Source organism: Aphelocoma coerulescens, chromosome 14 (assembly GCF_041296385.1).
Source record: "Aphelocoma coerulescens isolate FSJ_1873_10779 chromosome 14, UR_Acoe_1.0, whole genome shotgun sequence".
In the NCBI taxonomy this organism is placed as follows: Eukaryota; Metazoa; Chordata; class Aves; order Passeriformes; family Corvidae; genus Aphelocoma; species Aphelocoma coerulescens.
The window spans coordinates 11,664,940-11,684,975 of record NC_091028.1 but is presented as its reverse complement, the minus strand read 5'-3'; the positions used below and the strand labels follow the sequence as shown (position 1 = coordinate 11,684,975).

The 20,036-nt window shown below is 45.6% G+C and overlaps 1 protein-coding gene across 3 annotated transcripts in view; it reads left to right on the top strand.

The window, feature by feature from the left end:
- Positions 1-20,036, top strand: part of SDK1 (sidekick cell adhesion molecule 1) — a 387,842-nt gene that overhangs the window by 355,489 nt on the left and 12,317 nt on the right. For all 3 annotated transcript variants that reach the window (XM_069030219.1, XM_069030218.1, XM_069030220.1), the window contains 8 exons: positions 513-699; positions 1,437-1,574; positions 4,633-4,794; positions 5,850-5,975; positions 14,115-14,279; positions 17,014-17,151; positions 19,073-19,193; positions 19,403-19,532. In XM_069030219.1, the coding sequence (XP_068886320.1) occupies positions 513-699; positions 1,437-1,574; positions 4,633-4,794; positions 5,850-5,975; positions 14,115-14,279; positions 17,014-17,151; positions 19,073-19,193; positions 19,403-19,532 (1,167 nt within the window). The remainder of the gene's footprint in view (positions 1-512; positions 700-1,436; positions 1,575-4,632; positions 4,795-5,849; positions 5,976-14,114; positions 14,280-17,013; positions 17,152-19,072; positions 19,194-19,402; positions 19,533-20,036) is intronic.

The window sequence follows — 20,036 nt, the reverse complement described above, 5'->3', positions numbered from 1 at the left end:
TCCTCGCTGAATTCTGGCAGCTCATACCTGCTATCATTAGGCCATATTCTTCAGCCTGTGCTCTATTTTTGAGTGATGTACTCAGCTACATGGTCATTGGACTCAGGGGAATTTGCCAAAGGAAAAAATTTGGCAGTTGCTGAAAAATCTGAGTATCCCAACTAACAGAGGAGTCCAGACAAGATTACACCATCTTCCCAGACATTTTTAGCTGCAGTCCCCAGATATTTTCTAGGTGTAGGATATACTAAAACATGTCACAGGATGAGAGGAAATGCCCTTGAGTTGCGCCAGGGGAGGTTCAGATTAGATATTAGGAAAAATTTCTTCACAGGAAGCACGGTCAGGCATGGGAGCAGGCTGCCCAGGGAGGTGGTAGAATCACCAAGCCTTGAAGTGTTCCAAAGGCGAGTGGATGTGGCACTTGGGAACGTGGCGGTCAGTGGTCGGACTCATGATCTTAGAGGGCTCTTCGAACCTTGATAATGCTGGGATTCTTGCTGTCCCAACAGATTTATTACTGGGAGAGCGACACCCTGAATGACACGGAGAAGGTGAAGGTCCTTTTCCTCCCGGAGACAACCGTGAGGCTCAAGAACCTGACGAGCCACACGCGGTACCTGGTCTGCATCTCCGCCTTCAACGCGGCCGGGGACGGCCCCAGGAGCAGCCCCGCCCAGGGCAGGACGCACCAGGCGGGTACGGGACCTTGGCTGCTCACCTGGGCACGGGCCAAGGGAAATAGGGGCAGGCAGGAGGGCACTGCTGTTTGGATTTACATTGTAGAGGTCTTGAAAGGGGGAAAAAAAAGCATAAAACAAGTGGAGTGTGTGGAAAGGGAGTGACACGGGTGAAATGAAAGCGGAGTGGCAGAAGGATCGGTTCCTAAACTAAGCTGGTCCAGAAGGAAACACTCTGTGGCTCTGTTTCTGGTTTCTGCTGTCACACCTGGAAATCAGAAGGAACTCATCTCCACTGCCTGGAAATTGCCATGACAGTCCTGTGAGACAATTAGCATGCTTTTTAGAATTCCTCCCTATTGTTTTTTTTAAAGCTGGATCAGCAGCCTCCCAGTCGGGCTGAGCAGTCCCTGTGCTGGATGTGCTGGGAGTGGTCTGGCACAGGGTGAAGGCAATGCCCTTGGTGGTGGCTGTGAAGAGGAGGTGGCTCCCATAACACCCTTCTGAGGCCCCTTCCATTCCATGCCCTACCTCCTTGTTTGCTATGGAGGTTCAGTTTTGTAGCTGCCTGGCTGTATTTTTAGGACAGGCTGTGTTTCTGACTGATTACAGGACATTTGGATACAACTGACAAATCCCATTCTCAGCTTGTTTCCTTTAGATTTAGGCTGGGCAAATAAAGCAATGTTTTATAATATATATGTATATCAGATTGACTGCTGCTGCTGCAATTCAATCTGTGTGCAATCCTTTCAGCACCCAGTGCTCCCAGCTTCCTGGCCTTCTCTGAAATCACTTGCACTACACTCAACGTATCTTGGGGAGAGCCAGCAGCAGCAAATGGAGTCCTGCAGGGTTATCGAGTCGTCTACGAGCCTCTGGCTCCTGTCCAGGGTAAGAAAGACCTCTGATCATACATATTCATGGAGAAATGACACAATAGTACTGCAGGACCTTTCATCTCTGCCCAATTTCCTACTTGCTCTCTGCCATTTTCTGAGAGAAGCCTGGTGGCAAAGGGTAAATAAAACAATTCCACTTTTGCCAAAACGCTTCAGCGAGCCATAATATTGTGGGATAGAGCTTTTGTCTTGTCTTCTCTCACTTTCTTGCACAAACTATAGTCTGTGTGATTTGAAAAGTCATTTGACAGCTGTCGTTACCTGGTCTGGGCAAAGAGAAAGCTCATCCTGGGAGTGCCTGATGGTCTCCACGCGCTGCCTTTGAAACTGCTGAGTAGGCTCCATCCCAGAATAGTTGGCAGGCGCATTTGCGTTGCTTATCACGTCATGTGTCACTTCTGTTATCACAGAGATTGCCCAGGCATCAAATGTGCTGGTCATCACTGGTAGCACCTCTGCTGTTACAGGGGAGGATAACAGGACAGAGACGTGGTTGTGCCTCTTCACGCGGAGTTTTCAGGCAGCATTTTTAACCCAGCACTAGATTCCAGTTAAACCACAACAATGTGCTGGCCACAAACGCTTCATTAATTTGCCAGAACAGCAACGGAGGAGGATTTGGCAGTTTCTCTGAAAACAAATGTAAATTCATTCCAAAGGTGAATTAGAAAAGATGACATAGTTTGTGGATGGACTTACTAATATTTTTATATTGCTGGTAGATTGCCAGTAGTTCAATAGGATGTCCAGCTTTGGCAGCGTGACAGCAGGGAGAGTAATTTCAGCCATTGCCAATCCATTTTAAACTCTTTTCCAAAGAAATAAGGATATCAATCACTTGCATTTGCTTCTTCTGTACGGAATAATGATCTATATTGTCTAAATATCCATGTCTCATGCACTGAGAAAGTTAAACTCGGGATTGAAAACACCAGAATAAAAGCACTGTCAGCCTTTACAGCTGGCAGGTCAGAGCACAAATAGCTAATACAGGAAGCATTTCTAATTCTGACCAAGAAATATGCACAGGGTATGCAGGAGGTTTTCAGGCTGGTTGGGCATTTCCTCCCTTTTCTTCATTCCTACGCAATGTTTAAGAATACATTTTTTTCCCCTGAAAATATGGAAGCGTCAGATCATGTTTTCTCTGCATGCATTTGACTTAACATCCTTCAGAACCTTTGTTGTCTTTTCTTCTCTTCCCCACCTCTGCCTGTGCTGCCCCTGACTCCAGCTTGTCTCTCCTTCCCCTCTGGAAGATTTCTGATGGGAGCAGGAAGGTTATGGAGGGCTCTCCCTCAGATGCAAAATTTTTGCCTAAATTTATTTTCCAGTCTTCACCCACCTTTTGCTCTTGTGCCAACATTTTTCTTTCAGCAAACATATTTATCCTCCTGCCGTGGAGAAGAATCCCTTCCTTGATGCCATCATTCTCACAGATTCACAAATGTTCTAAGTTGGGAAGGACCTACATGGATTATCAAGTCCAGCTCTTAAGTAAATGGCCCATATGGGGATAGAATCCACATTCCTCTGTGTGAGCACTGCAGTGCAACAACCTACATGGACTGGACCTTCTTTTGGAGCTTTTCTCCTTCATATTTTGACTTTCCACCCATCCTTGATTTTTGGCTGAGCGTCCTCCCATGGTGACACCTTCTGCCTTCCCACTCACAAGCCACCACTTACCTGCCCATTTTTCCAAGCTTTCCAGCAGCGATCTGTTCTTTAGCACAGTCTTATCCCTGTTTGACCTTTTATTGTTTAAGCTTTACACTGTTATGTTTTACACAATAATAGACAACAGAATTGCCCCAGAGCCTTTTTGAACAGTTCTTTTTTTTTTTTTTTTTCCTTTTTGGAACATAACTTGAAAATGACAAATGCCTCCTGATTTGTCTCAGAGAAATGAAATAGTTCACCTGTGGAAGGATGGAGCGCTTTTACTGCTTCCTCGTTAGCCAAGGAAAGATTCCCTGAGTTATAGATTGTATCTGGGAGAAAACTTTGAACAGAAATTGCTTGGACATTACTCTTTATTTAAGTGATTAAAACTGAAAGCATCATCTTGATTTGCATAAAATAAGCATCTGGATTGAAAACATCTTCCTTCTGCGTTTTTTGGAAATATAAACTAGCAAACAGCTCTTTCTAGTGGGAAAAGCCTTCTCCTACTTCCTATCTTCTTGGTTTGAAATGTGTCATGTACATCTACAGAACCAAAAAATGCCAGAAAGACTTTCTAGATTTGAACTTTTTATTCTGTAAAATATTTTATAAATCAAATTCTTTCCATTGACTTACTTTTAGAAAATTTCAGTGAAAAGCAGATTTTTGTTTTCAAACCACTTATTGTCCCTTGGTCCTTTATGCAGCATTGAGAACCTAAAGGTGACACTTGCTGTGAACCTGGGTGAAGGTAACAACTCTGATTTTAATTGATCCCTGTAAGAAAAATTCTGAGAGAGGGAGAAGAGTGAAACACAAGTCACAGCTCCAGCCTTGTTTAAGCTCCCAGTGCTTTGGTTGCATCCCCTGTTGCTGTGACGTTTGTAGCCCCAAGGTCCCAGTGAGCAGCACATCCTTCACTCTCCATCCACATGGGGATGGTGGACACGGCAGGAGGAGATGAATGGAACAAACCTGGCCCTCGTTCCTCCTCCAGACCATGTTGCAGGTTATTTGGGGAAGCAACAACAGAGAAATGCTTATTTAGGAAGCAATGTGGAATGTGGACTCCTCTTTGTTTACCTCCTCCTTTCTTCCCAGAATAATTAGTGAAGTTACATGGAGTCTCTTGGTAATTTCCCAGTTGTGTTGTAAGGTTTTTTCCTTGTCAGTACCCACTTATCAAGCTTAAACTCTAATTATACTTATCAGTGCTGAAAATTGCCTATTATCACTACTTAAACTTCTGCTAATTGTAAGAAATACTTTCTTAGCAAACTGTTAAATAATTTTACTTACCATCTAGATGTAATAAGCTCCATTTGATTTCTATTTTTGCATTGAAACTCCCTCTTATTTTTTTATCTGCATGGCTGTTCCAGGGGTGAGCAAGGTGGTGACTGTGGATATTAAAGGGAACTGGCAGCGCTGGCTGAAGGTCCGGGATCTCACCAAGGGCATGACCTATTTATTCCGAGTGCAAGCCCGAACCATTGCCTATGGACCTGAACTGCAAGCCAACATCACAGCCGGGCCAGCAGAAGGTGAGGGGAACTATAAAAGCAAATCACAAGTCACAAATCACTTCTACCAACACGGGGCACCAGCAGGGAATGGTGCACACAGGGCTTCATATGAATTTCCAAGCCAAGGAGAGGCTGAGTCATGGGACGTGATTCAGTGCATTTCACAACTGCCATGAAAAACATGTTTCCTTTTTATTCCTGAAAGCTAGAAGTCTAATGTGAATACACAAAACACTGTAAATAAACCATAATGCAAACAGGCCAGCCAGGGATTTCAGAGCTGCAGCCTGACAGCACAGTGCATTATTCTGATTGTACTGCTCTGCAGTGGGAGTCAGAACTGGAGTCGCTGCCGAAACAAGCAGAGGTTCCTGGAAGCAAAACCAGAAAGAATTTACAATTGTTTTCTCCTGACACGTTGGCTTATTCAGAGGGAGAGATCTGTGGATTTCCTGCTGTGTCAAGAGCAGCTGCAGGGCAGCGTTCCCCACTTGGTTCAGTGTCTGTACCCAGAGCTGGTTTTCTTATTTGATCAGTGACTTTGATAAACAGATAATCCAACAAGGTAAATGCCCTCCAATGATACCAAACCTGTCAGGTAAGTCACAGAACATCAGTACAGTGGCCACAGTTCTAGTTTTTGGTTCTTTCCCACTTCCACAGTCTAACTCTCACACCACACCACAGACAAGTGTAGATCAGGACTCCTTTCTAACATGGCCATGGCATTTTCCCAAGCCAATGGGAAGTGGATGTCCCCATGACTCTCTCCATGAACCTCATAGGCTGGTTTCATGCTATCCTGCATAGGGCCTCGAGCTGGACTTTGATGATCCTAGAGGGTCCCTTCCAGCTCAGGATATTCTGTGATCCTATGACCTGTAAATCCCATTGATACATAACTGTTGGTACTGGAGCTAGTGAACAAATCAGGTCAGTAGCCCACAGAGATAGTTTATGTTGCATATTTGTGGGCCAACACTGCAAGATAATTTTTTCCCCTCTCTCAATAGAAGCAATTCATGCTGCAATTTAATGCCACCTTCATTTGCTACTCTCTTTTCACCTCTCAGGGTCTCCTGGCTCGCCTCAGGAAATCCTGGTGACAAAATCTGCTTCTGGGCTGACGCTGCAATGGACTGAGGGAGATTCAGGCGAAAAACCCACAACTGGCTACATTATAGAGGCACGACCCTCAGGTAAGCCCTGGGGAACAAAGGGAGTTTGATGGCATCAGGTCCCTTCCCTCAGTCCATGATGAGGTGGAGGGGTTTTCTGCCATCCCAGTAAGGTAATGGGATTTTTTTGAGAGAACGTGTTTCCAGCCAGTATTAAGCTGTTACTGGTTTATTATGTGGTTTAGCATATTTCCTCCTCTTTAGGAGTAGTCACAGAAAATTACCCCGACTACTCTGGCTTTCACTGTGCTACATCACTGGAAAATCATCCAACAGATGAACTAATATAGTTAATAATTAAAACTCATTTAAATGCTTACAGCATCTTTCATGCGCAAGGACTAATAAGTATTTGCAAGCTGTATTTTGAGGACCACAGATAGAAATCTGTCTCCTTCTGCAGCAGAGCACAGCAGCTAATTACTGTTTTAATGTTAATAATAGGGCCAGGGCTTCAGCAGCACATACTCATTTCTTCCCCCATTTGTTCTGCAGGGAGGGCGTTGAGGCGGGGGGAAGGAATCCCCCATCACCACAGTTTTTCTTGGTGCTCTCCCAGAGCTCCTTTGCTTCTGGGAATTGCATCTTAGTGAAGCTGTTCTCTGCTTTTTCCAGAATATTTCCCACTTGGACAAGGTAATTTTAAAAGCCAGTGTGTGCTCCAGCCTGATCGTAGCTTGGTACCCCTTGCAAATTCAAAAAGCATGGATTTCCTGGGAACTAAGTCATTGAGGAAAGCCAGTGAGTGCTGCCAGGCCTCTGTGTAATCTCCCTTGATAGCTTCCCTCCACTCTGACAGGGAATGTTGATAGCCATTCTCCGGGTACAGTTTTCCAGCTGGTGATACATCTACCCGCTCCTTGTTTCACGTGGGCCGTGTTTGAATGTCACCAAGTCAAAAGCTTTGCTGAAGTCAGGATAGATGATGTCTGCTCTTTCTCCTCTATTGACAAGGTCTGCTACTCTGTCACAGAAGGAAATTAGACATGATTTATACTTGACATACCCATCTTGGCTGCTGGTTCTTTCTTTCTCACTTCTAGGTGCTTGCACACTGCTTGATTATATATTGATTAAATGAATGCTTATCTGTTTGATTATATAGAGGATCCTGTTTCTTGTTTGTGTCTTGAATATAAGGTTGCATTTAAAACCAATGATTTTAATTACATTTAACCAGACCAGTAACAAAATTATCAAGGTCATCACTGAAGATGCAGATTTCCATACCTGCATCTGATAGAATTTGCTCTGTAGAGAGGCTCTGCTCTGATCCTAAAATTTCTTTCTTATTTCTGTCATTTAACTTGACAACTGTTTTCACAATAAAAGCAAGGGAAATATGTACCTTCTCAAAGCACTGGGGTTTCCCAGAGTGATCAGGTTTGCTTTTAATTAGAGACATGACACTGCTGTGCTTCTGTTTCACCTACATCAGCTTTTTGAGTTCTGTCCTTATTTCTCCAGAAGTAGAAAATACTTTCTTATTTGAACAGCACTGTTAGGTAGCAAGTTAAACCAAACCTATTCCTTTAAAATCACTTACCAGCTTACATTTCCCCCAGACAGGTTTTTTGTGAGTCAGAGTATTTTAGGGGGAAACCTGCAGCCCATGTACAGATTGTTTGCAAGCTTGGAAATCCAGCTCGTGCGAGTGGTGACATTGGAAACTCGTCCACTCGACTCCCCATTGGATGTGAATAAACATTTCACAGCTCATGGCTAAGGATGTAGGATTTGGGGCCCACTCTTCTTGAGCAGGAAGAAAATAGTCCCTCTAAGGCAGGTCTGAGCTGCATTAACCCTGGGTCACTTCTGTTGGCCCCACTCCTCTGATCCTGGCAACGCACACAAGAGGTCTTATTCTCCCACTCTTGCAACCTGACTGTTGAGGCATTTAATTCCTCTTCAGATTATTTTAATCCTATTCATGCTGCTGTAGCGAATGAACTAGGCATTAGTATGCTGGATTCTCATCCTTCGTGTTCTGGTTGCAGCTGTAGGAAGCGTGAAATGTGATCCAGGAGAGGAGACAGACTAATTGGAAGATTTGCTTATTCCACCCAAGCATCGGCTTCCTCTCTGTGCTGCTTTTCTTCCTCATCTCTGCACGGAAGAGTCTGAAATCTGAATTACGAGCTTAACAAAAGCAGGGAACTAATTCCTCCTGTCAGGGCTGGTCATTCAGAGCAACTCCTGTTTTAACATCATTCTAAGAATTTGCTTTTGCATGTTGATTTATATGGGTAGTAGAGTGTGGATTGGAACAACATTTGTTTTTAAGGAGCTGTTGTTCCAAGAGAAGAGCAGTTGACTTGTGCTCTTCTCATAAATCAAGAAAGGAAGAGATATTTCTCCTTATGAGGTCAAAAAAGGGGCGTTGAGCAGACAGATGAAAAGATTTAGCTTGTTGCCAATATTTAAATGCAATACCACCACCTTAGTGTTTCACATCTCAAGTGTCATCTATTATAGGCCTCATTACCCCAAACGTTAAATGCTGTATCATCTCATTTTCTCTGCTGTAGCTCCCTGCCAAGACGCTTCCATCACAGTAGGAGGATGGCTTTCTGTCAGAAATGGCAAACCCTACTCCCTTTTGTCACTTCCCCTCGAATTTTTTGGAGCCCTGCTGTGTCTCCCAGGGCTCCGCTGCCCTGCTGGGTTTAGCAATGGTGGCAGCAGGCAGCTGAGACTGCTCATTTGATTTCCCTGTTTCTCTGCTGGGTTTATGGAAGGTGACCAGGCTCACTACCTCCTCTGCATTTTGAGTACACTCACAGGGATGAAGCAGGCAAACCAATACTTTTTCCAGAGTGATCTGTGCTAGAGGAAGACATTACAGAAACAGAAGAGTTTTTCTTTTCCTTCAACTTCTCTGTCCTTGGAGAAATGGATTCCAGTTTAGCTCCTTGTGCATTACAAGAAATGCAATTAAGCAGGCTCTGTCTCTGCCACTGTAAGTGTTCCCCAGACATCAGCTGGGCTGGCTGAGGAATGGGGAATAGATTGTGCCCTCAGCTTTTACATACAGAGCAAAAGACAAATGGCACAGCAACATTAAGGTTCCAGTGCTGCTGGGAGGAATGGAGAAGCTGTCTTTACCTTTCCCAGCTTCAGGTCACATCCAAAGGTTCCTCTCACTGTGCTTTACTGGTGAGCACGTGGCCCATACGTTCCCAGCAGTCTCACACAGAGCTGCCTTCCCAGTGACCCCCGTCTGCAAGGGAGGTGTTTGTGTAACACCCTGGGGATCCACATGCCAGAAGTGGACCTGGATATGGAGCTGCCCCATGAAACCTCCATCCATGGATGGGCTTGTGCAGAGCAGCCGTGTTGGTGTTGGGTCAATCTGCCTCACAGAATTATTTAGATTGCAAAAGACCCCTAAGGTCCAACTGTAAGCCTGACACTTCCACGTCCACCACTAAACCACATCCCTAAGTGCCACATCTCCCTGGCTTCTGTCACCTCAGAAAGAGCCCCCCTGACCCAGGACAAGTAGAGGGAGGTTTCCTTTTCTGTTTCCTCTCCCCACTAAGATTTTGGACTTTGTGTGCTTTTCCCAAACAAGGGATGATGTCAGGCAACTGGAAGAGAATTGCACCTTAATGGAACAGTCTGGATTGGAAGGGACCTTAAAGATCAGCCAGTTTCAACCCCCTGCCATGGACAGGAACACCTTCCATTACCCCAGGTTGCTCCAAGCCCCACCCAACCTGGCCTTGGACACTGCTAGGGATGGGGCAGCCACAGCTTCTCTGGGCAACCTGTGCCAGGGCCTCACCACCCTCACAGGCAGGAATTTCTCCCTGATATCCTGTCTAACCCTGCCCTCTGGCAGTTTGAAGCTATTCCCCTTTGTCCTGTCACTCCATGCCCTTGGAAAAAGTCCCTCTCCAGCTTCCAAGCTGATGCGTTCCATGAAGGCAGCAGACACTTTGGGAAAGAACCCGTCTTCTTGGAGCGGGAATTGTCTACCTCATAAATGCTGGGTTTTGCCTCCCACGCCCTGAGGGCAGCTCTCACTTCAGTTTCCTTTCTGGTGTCTTGAGTAGTGTTTTTCTGTTTTCTTCCTTTTCTATTTATTTTTAACCAAATGAGGGAGCGCGGTGTCAAACATGGACACGAACCAGCAGAAGTCAGTAAATTCAAAGTGAAGGGTGCAGCTGCATCCCCGGCATCTGCCATGGGGTCTTTTTTGCTTCTGCTGGCAAGCAACACACCAGGGCTGACAGTTTGTCAGCCTTCACTTCCCATTCTTGTCCTTCCACTGCTTTGCATGATAATCCAGCCCTTTGCCTCTGACAAACACAGCCATGTTTTAACTGTGTCCTCTGTAGGAGGAACACCAGTGGCGTTCAGCAGGGCCTTAACTCTCAGCAGCTTCTCCCCTCATAAACCTTCTAATGTGTAATTAGGAAGGAGCTTTATGGCCCAGCTCTCCTGCTCCAAGAGGGGATGGCTGGTGTTTAAAATCCAAATAACTGACAGCTCTCCATGTCCTGGGTTGTCAGTGGCTGGATTTAGCAGAGCTGGGAGCCTCCCTTGCTGAGTGACAGCTTTATTTGGCATGGAGACCCTGATTAATGGCCTGTGACGCCGGGCTGGCCCACGGGGCCACGGTTGGCAGAGCAGCTCCTCTCCAACATGGGCTGAACACGGCGTTAGGGCAGAGGTGGTTTCACCTTCCCCCATCACGGAGATCCTCTCCCCATGCCTGAACCTCAAGCTCAGATGGGACAGAGGCATCAAGGCTGGGAGGTGAAGAGCAAATCTCCCATCAGCAGGAGTAAGGATGGGGCAGGGCTGAGGAAACCTGGACAGAAACAAGGAGCAAACAAAAATTTCTCTTTTTTGAGGAGCACTCACTTTTCCATCACACGTTTAAGAGGCTGAGTGCCCAGCGAAAGGCAGTGGGGAATGAAAACGGGGATGGATGTTACTGAAAAGAAGAAGCAAGGGCAGCCTCCCTCGGGATGTCCCTCTGAGCCCTGCACCTGTTGGGTGTTGCAAACTTTGCTCCTCCCAGTGGTTTCTAAGAGTTAACACCCAGCCGATGTCCCAGCCACAGCATGTGCATCTTTCCTTCCTAAACTGAGTGGAAAATGCTGTGTATGGTACACTAACGATTTTCTACTGAACTTAAAGGCCAATTTTTGCTATCACAGGTGACCTTCTAATGAATTCTCTTTCAGCTGAACTTCTAACATTTAGAGCACACCTGATTTTGAGGATGGGGGGGAGAGGTGCAGTGAAGGAATTCACAAATGTGTGTTCAATATTTAATCTCTAAGTTCACCACTGGAATAAAGGGATTTTTTTTAGTTTGGATATCTCTGACTGTGATCGTTTTCTACAGTGAGGGGTCTGGATTTTCCAGATGGATATAAGATAAATTAGTAGAGGCTCTGAAATTAAAAATCGTGTTTGCCAGGGCTTGGGAAGCCACAGGCTATCCTGTACATGGGGGTCAGCAGTGGGGAAGATGTAGGACATCCCTCTTCCCAGGCTGTCTTCTTCTGACCACTGTAGCTGCATCAGCAGCTCTCTGGGACCCCAGGGACAATGAGCTGGGTCCCATTTTAGAATCATTAAGGTTGGAAAAGACCTCCAAGATCATCAAGTCCATTAACTCAGCACTGACAGTCCTACCTCAGGGAAAAATGCAGAGTTTTGACAAAGATTCTTTCAATGAATGAAAGGGAGATGGGCCAGTGACTATGTGGCCACCAGCCAGCATCTCTGAGTCCCTGTGAGACAGAAATACCTCTGAAGAAACACCCTACAGCATCTTTTGCTGCCCCACACCATCACCATCACAGCCAAGGGGACAGAGAGGAGGAAATGCAATGTTGACCTCCCAGGGGTGGTTTTCCCAGCTTACTGCAAGCTTCACAGAGCAGTTAAATTTACACTTCTTGGTCTGTTGGGTTTTCTGCACTGTGCACCCTGATAGGTTTGAGAAAATGAGTGAGAAAGTGTGTCTGAACAGTTGTGTTTGCTGTAATGAGTGCTGAACATTCACTTTTATTGTTTCTTTTTCTTTCCCTATTTAAGTGGCTTTCAATGCAAACAAATTGCTTTTCAGACAATTCACAATGGGCTCAAATTCTCTTATTGCTGTTTACAAATGTGTTTATGAAAGCTTAGGCAATTCTAGCAAATATGGCAATATTTTATAGTCGTGAGATGCATCTTCTGAGTATCAGTGGCTGCAACAATCCAACTTTGAAAATGCATCCCTCACTCTACCCTCTTCAGAGAAACTAAATCCCAAACTCCCTCTTTATTACATTGTAACTTTATGTGGTAGAAATAATCTCGGCTTCTATTGCCCTGTAAAAGGGAAGTCAATATTTTATCTCTTGTTTTATAGCCATTGTAATACCCAGCTAATACATAACAATGGTACATTATGATAACTTCATTATAGCCTGATCATGCTGGTGAATAATGTATTGGTCTGAATTTTAAGCATGGCAGGAAAATTACCTATTTTTATTGTTCTTTGGTGTTTCTCAAATGCAGCTGGAACAATAACATTCCAGCCTGCTTTTTGCATCCGCTGAGACTGCCAATCCTCCCGACCAGAAAAGCTTTATTTTGGGGGCTGTTACTCATTGTGTGTGTCACCAGACGTGCAGCACCGTGCAAATCACTGAGCCAATATTTATTGGTGCCAAAGCTAAAACATTCACATGGAAATGCACCTGCAGTGTTAATCAGTCCATCTTTGCTGCTATTCCCCATGGCACAGGAGCAGGCTGAGGGCCAGATCTTGCTCTGCTACACCAGCACAGTTCTGGAATTGCTGCGGTGACTCCAATTAGGTTACACTCAGGTAAAGGCAAAGCAAATGCGAACAGATTCCTGCCTCACACTGCAGCAGAACAAGTCACTGAGGGTAACACTGCTGGCTCCTGCTCTAGTGCTACCTTGATAACACCTCGAGCTACAGAAGTGCTGCTGCTGCTTGAGTCTCGCAGTGCACAGGACTGTCTTTCAAAGCAGGCAGCTCCCACGCTGAAGTCGTGTCTGTGGAGAGGTTATCATCCTATATTCATTGCTGTGGGACATGCAAGGAGAAACAGATATTACTGGAAGAGCTTTGATAGCTAAAAGTGAAAGCCCAGTGGGATGCTGGTGAGGTCAGGTCTGTGAGAGCTACGCTGGGTAGGTGAGCTGAGGGTTTGGCCCCATGCGTAGACAGAGACTCCGTTTCCTCAGTGAAAGTACTGGGCACCAGTTGTTACTGGGAAGCAAATTGGTCAGATTAATGTTTGATTCCTGTCCTCAAAATGTTTGAGTGGTATTTTTAATTGTAGTTGGTTTTGTTCCTACTGGTACCAATGTCCCTTTCTTTGAAAGTTCATTCCACTGCAGTCAAGTGAATGTAAGGTTACAGGTGTGGATCAGGGATGGGAATGGTCCCTGGTCAGGATGTCCATCGGGATCAATGTCAGTATGGCTGTTGAGAGCCAAGATTACCCTACTGAAACGCTCCCATCAGAATGGCTTTGTGTTTCTAACTTTAACAGCTTTATAAAAATAAACAAAACTCATTTCTATTTAAAACTGCAGAGCACAGAATGCAGCACCAGCTCTGTGCCATGCAAAGGACACAACTCTATTGCTGTTATGGAGCAAACAGCACTCCAGTGACACCAGTCCCCTGGCACCAGTTCACAAAAGACCACACAGTGCTTCCCAAAATTTATGTTAGTCCACACCTCACTTGAGTGCTTCAACAGCAAAGCAAATTTTACAATGTAAAAAGCAGGCAAAACCTTTGTGATTAGGACACATTAATGTTACTTTGGGTTTACCTGATCTGTAAACAACAGAAGTGCTGATGGGTGACCTTACCCAGTCAGGAGGGAGTGGCAGCTGCTCCAGCCAGCTCAGATCACTGTGGGTGCTGCTGCTGGTTTTAGAGACCTCTTCCATCTGGGCTATGATAAGAGCCCATCCATAAATGCATTCACAGACGGGGCCTGCAGGGCATTCTGACATCTGTGTGTGTCACGGGGCAGCCTCCAGGTGAGTGTGTCCCTGCCTGTGGCTCCAGCACACAATTAATGACAACCTCTCTCACTGAGCAGGTGGAAGTGCCAGGCCACACAGTTGATGCCATTTCTCTCCTTGCTGCTTTCCTAGATGAAGGACTCTGGGACATGTTCGTGAAGGACATCCCTCGCAGTGCCACCTCCTACACAGTGGGCCTGGACAAACTCAGACAAGGTGTCACCTATGAATTTCGGGTGGTGGCTGTCAACGAATTTGGCTACGGAGAACCAAGTGTTCCTTCTGTGGCAGTATCAGGTAAGCATGGATTTTTTTTTTTTTTAATGTCTTTTTCAATGGAATTTCCCGAGGCTGAGGGAGAAGAGGGGGAAAAGAAACAAACCAGAGTGTCTAGCTGCAACAAATAATCAAGGACAGCTTGCTTTCACTTGTTTTAGGGTAAAACTGAAGTAATACAGTGGTAAATAAAGGTTTGTAATTATAGCATGTTTGATTCTCAAGAGGAAAAATGTGCATATGACATTTTTAAGCTTGACAAAGAACCTAGTTGGTGTGTTTATGTGTCAGATGTCTTGTCCTAAGACTAATTTACAAAGTCTGTAATTTGCTTTTTCTCAATTCATAGTCTGTTGTTTTGTTTGCTCTGATTTCTTTTTTTTTCTTTTAACTCTGGGCTCTCTGATAAACATTTTTCTGTGTTAATTTGTATTTAGCTCTCACAAATACAGAAGTGTAGTTTCACAACATTATTCCTGATAATCCTCTTCACTGGCAGTCCTGGTCCAGTGTGATACCTCCAGTTCCCTCCACCAGAACAGTTCGTTGGTGATGCTCTGGGTCTCTTCCCACTCTCCCTGCTCTCTTCTGCTTATTCCCAGTAAACAGGGCTATGACCTAATCATGCTTCCCAAATCCCTATGAGCAGCCCAGCCCTCTGGTTTTCTGAAGGGGCTTGAATACCTTGAAAAGCAAATTCCCCTCAGCTTGCCAGGGCTGGGCAGCTGGAGTCCCTTGGCCTGTGGTGAGGTGAGAGACCTTGCCCTTGGGAAGGCTTTGCTGGGTCTCCTCTTCCCCCCACTCTGCTCCACGTTGCTTTTGAGCCATAGGTTTCATCCTTGCTGTGCCAGCAAAGACAAGGATAATAAAAGAACCTGATAAAGCGGCTCTGTGATTCAAAATTCTGGAGAGTCCTGAGAACCTGGCAGTGCTCCAGTATCTGGAGTGGCTTTTATCTCTTTGCTGCTCCAGTGAAAGGCAGGAGCACCATTCAACAACTCCCCAGCAGGCAGGAGTAGCAAGTGCTGCTCTCGCCATCACGGCTGCCGCGCTCGTCCTGACACAATTAACCACTTACCCCGTGAGAGCTCCCATGGATTTCACTGTGAGTGCTACCCTTGCTTTTCTTCTTCAGGACAAGGGCATGGACAACCCACTTCAAACACCAAGAGTCAGTGTTTTTCCTATCTGTGGTTTCACAGAGGCTGTAACACAGTGTAAAGGACCAGCAGTCATGTCAGTCTTTCCTCTGCTGGAAGACATTATTCCTCTGAAGCAGGGCATGCATCTCCTTGTGATGCTTTCTATAAATAAACTGCTTGTTTGTAAGTTCTCCACTTGAACAGAACTATTTAATTCACCTCCTTTTGATGCTTCAGTGTTCCTCTCAAATTGCTGCATGAAAGTAAGAGGCTTCCATTGAGATTCACAGTCATAAAAGTATAAAGCATTTTAGGCTGGCCACTTCAGCTGGCACAGGGAGGTATAAATTGCTCTGAATCTGCTCAGCCCAGCATGGCTTGTGCAGTTTGCCTTTAGGATTTTATTGGCCTGGACTGGCCTCCTAGCAAAGAAAGAGCGTGGCTGCTTTCCCCTGCTGCAGAGTACCCAGTGAACTGGAACAAATTTGAGCTTGTATTGTCAGGCTTACAACAGAATTTTATTCAGATCCAGGCTCAGGACAGTCAGAGAAAGAGGGAAAGAGGGTTTGGTGATAGTGAGGGGTTGAGTTGGTCTCCTGGCATCACCCATTCCTGCCAGGTGGTGTTCCACCTTATGGACTACAGGGAAATTATGTCAACTGCTTGTGCTCAGCAGCTGCACTTTTTCCCAAAGCTGAGAGAGCTCAAGGGAGGACAAAGAGAATATCACTGCAAGAAAACAACAATACTTACTACTTTAAACCAAGACTGACAAGGTAACTCCGGAAAGGGGAAGTTAGTGTCATTTTGTGTTTCCACTTGAGGTCAAATGGGGTGAAATGCCCTGAGATTGCACAAAACCCAGGCGATTGAATTGATACCCCTGTGCTGCACATCGGGCTTGGCTCAGCAGATGGAGAAGTGATACAGAGTAGCAGTGAATGTTGGAAGTTGGAGTTAGTGGAGGTACTGAAAGACACTAAACCAAGCGTACTTGGTTCCCTGGCACTCGCTGTATTTTTCGAAGAGCTACTGAAGAACATTTTGGCAAGGCAAGGCTCCCAAAAAGTGGAATAATCATTGGTCATGGCAAGTGTATTAGTGGTTCCCTTGACCCAGGGAGTGCTAAGTCTGCCATGCTCAAGAAATGTAGGTGTGCAGAGCTGTGGGAAGAAACCTGCCTCTCTTCTCTTGGTGATAACTTCTTCTTAGCTAAGGGCCTCTGGAGCTGCTCCAGGGGTGTGAAAGGTGCCTGTAGAGATTGAACTGGTTGCCCAGAGAAGCTGTGGCTGCCCCATCCCTGGCAGTGTCCAAGGCCAGCTTGAACAGGGCTTGGAGCAGCCTGGGACAGTGGAAGGTGTCCCTGCCCATGGCAGGGGGTTGAAACTGGATGAGCTTTAAGTCCCTTCCAACCCAAACCATCCTGGGATTCTGTGCTGGAACTGTGATATGCTCCTGTTCTCTGCCATCTTAGAAGGGTCAGCAAGCCCCTCAAGAGTCTGAACCCCCCTCTCTCCTGAGCACCATTGTTGAGTCATTGTTCACTGTGAGGAACAAGAGAAAAATTTAAAGGGACATAAAGAAGAACTGTTACTTGTTTTCTGCTCTTTCAGCACAAACAGAGACCCCTTTCTACGAGGAGTGGTGGTTTCTGCTGGTGATGGCTCTCTCGAGCCTCATCCTTATCCTGCTGGTGGTGTTTGCATTGGTCCTGCATGGCCAGAGCAAGAAGTACAAGAACTGCAACGGAGGTAAGGTGCCATCTCTGTGCTGTGCAAAACTCTCAAGAGCTGTGGGAATCAGAAATATCTTTCCTTTAAACCCCTGATTTCCTCAGCAGGGACTGTCTTTAGAGCTATTTTGTTTGGCAGAAGACTTGGAACTTTTTGCTGTCTGGTTTGGTAGAAATGGCTTTTGTCTGTAGCCATACTGGATCAGGATTTGGACACTGACCAGCCATGGGCTCGGACAGGACAGCATCTGGAAGTCCCAGGGACTGCAGTAAAAGCCAAGGAGTCTGGGTCAAACACTTGGCAGATAAAGAATAAGGAATCAGCCAAGACTTTGTCTAACTTCGTCATAATTCCCTGATAGATGGGGAGAAGAAGAAAGATTCTGCTTCTCCATGGCTGGACATTCTAAATCTCTGTGTGTGAGGACTATATCACAATTCCTTTATATTGAGTGCCCTGCATCTCACATTCCTTCCCTAAGCCAAGCTGCACTTGCTGGGCTGGGGGCCAAGCAGCCAGGAGGTGTCTTGGTTATCTGGACCTGTTAGACTTCAACACATACTGAGCATCAAGCTTTGAATTTTCCTTTAGTTATGATTTTTACCAGCCTGCTTTCTTGAAAGGAAACAGGAGCTACCCGCTCTGTAACTAGGAATGTTAAATAGTCCCCTTTCAAAAAAGCCTCGTTCTTGAGCTCTGAATATTTTTTTTACCTTTTCTTCTCCCTACATGATGAAGTCCTGGGAGGGTTGTTCACATGTGTATTTCTCTGATAGCCTCCTCCACCTGTAGCAAGAAATTGCTCTGATGCCAGGAGGTGCCAGAAAAGGCACATTAATGAGCAGGATCAGGTGGATGGGTCTTTGCACTACCCGTTCTTAGGGATTAATGTAATGAAGTCTTCCAGGCAGTATTTAGTAATTCAGTCCCAAAGTGAAGATCTTCTCTTTCTTTGCAATTCACTTCTAACAAGTGTTAGAAAATCAGATTTCAGTCCCATGAGATAGAAGATGTATGAATACCGTGGCATTTTACCAAGTTAATACTATTACATATTTGTATGCACAGCTCATAGGAGATCTTTCATGTTCTTAGTTTTACTGTGTTTGGGAGACAGACATGAAAAGGCAGGTCTGACCTGCACTGTCAGATATCCATGTTCACAGAGTCTTAATGCAGCACTGAGATTGAAGCAGAGGACAAAGCACCTGTCTGCTGCAAAGTGGCTGCCAGCCCTTCTCCCTGGGACACGAGCTCAGCTCACACCTTCGGGATGACAAAGGATGAGCATGGGAGAGAACAGGCTCCTGCTAGATTTGATCACAGGAAATAATATACTGGGCTGTATTTTCCTTCTTCTTCCCATCCCGTCCTTGTTCCTCCCTTGCACTGAGCAGTGATTTCTCCATTCCTGATCCTCATTTCAGTTGTGGCACCTTTTTCCCATTTGCTATCCCTTGCCTTTCCTCTTGCTTTTTTTCCAGCTTTTTTTTTTCTCTCTCCTTTTCCTCTTTTTCTACCTTTTCTAGTTTTACTTTCTCTTGCTTTGCTGCAGACAGCATGGAATGGGATTCACAGCACCTGATTTAGGACATCTTCAGTGGCTGCCTAAATTAGTTACCTGGTTTCTATTTATAGTCAAAAACCAAGAATCAGCACTTTTGGAGCACAGTTTATCTGTGCTATTTTAGATACTGACCTCTGAATGAAATCCATGCATCCATCCATGACTCCTTTCTGCTCTTTTGACTTCCTTTGCCCCTTCACATTCCTGATACACTCCTTGCATTCACTCTGCTCTCACTTCCCAGTAAGAAAGGTAAAGAGAATTTCAAATAACGATATCATAAAACAGAAAGAAGGACAAGTTAGCTCCTGCAGTTCTATTTGGGGGAAAAGTGCTTCTGTTTCAGGTCAGCCTTTCCTTTCCTGGCTCTAGGTAAAACCATCTCCAACGTGGAAGAGTCAGTCACCCTGGATAACGGAGGCTTCACTGCTCTGGAGCTCAACAGCAGACACCTGAACATCAAGAGCACCTTCTCAAAGAAAAATGGAACCAGGTAAAAAGCTGGGAATGCTCTGCTTTTGGAATGGCTTTTTTCCTAGCTTCAAGCAGTGTTAAATAGGCAAAAGGAAGAGACTGAAGAATCTAGGGAGGACTTTAACACCCAAGTCTCTGCTTCAAGCTGTGATTCTGGCTTCTAAGCATGATTTCATTAATTCCGGGGAAATTACAACATCCCAAACATGCACCCTTTGCATTTCCTAGGTCTCCTCCTCGCCCAAGCCCAGGGGGGCTGCACTACTCTGATGAGGATATCTGCAACAAGTACAATGGGGCTGTGCTGACCGAGGGCTTGGGCCTCAATGAGAAGCCCCTGGAAGTGTCAGAGTCAGAGGTAAGGATTTCCCTCTGCCTCACATTCCACAGACACTGCAGATTTTCATTTCCATGCTGAATCCTGGCAAGTCTTTGGCGTCCCAGTCCCATACCTGCATCATGCTGTGTGGTCACTGTTTGTCTGTCTCTGGGATTTTGTTTGCATCACGTCTTAAAATTAAAATATCAAAGGAAAGAATGACAAGCAGGACTCAGCCAGGGCAGATTCCAGACCTGGCCTTGGCAGATATTCAGTTTTCCAGAGTCAGTAGAAAGATAAGTGCAACCAGTCAGACAGTGTGTGCTGACCTCTCTGGAAGGGGCTGCACACCCCCTTCTGCCTGTGGGCTGCAAACTTGGACTGCTTTTGGGAAAACACATACATGCTGCAAAATAACCAGCTACTGTCTGGGCAAGGTTAAAGGTGAGATGTGCTTTGGATTGCTGCACTGACTGGAGTGTGGGATGTGGTTTGCAGTTTCAGAGCTACAGCAAACACCACGATTCAGAAGAGTGGTCTGAG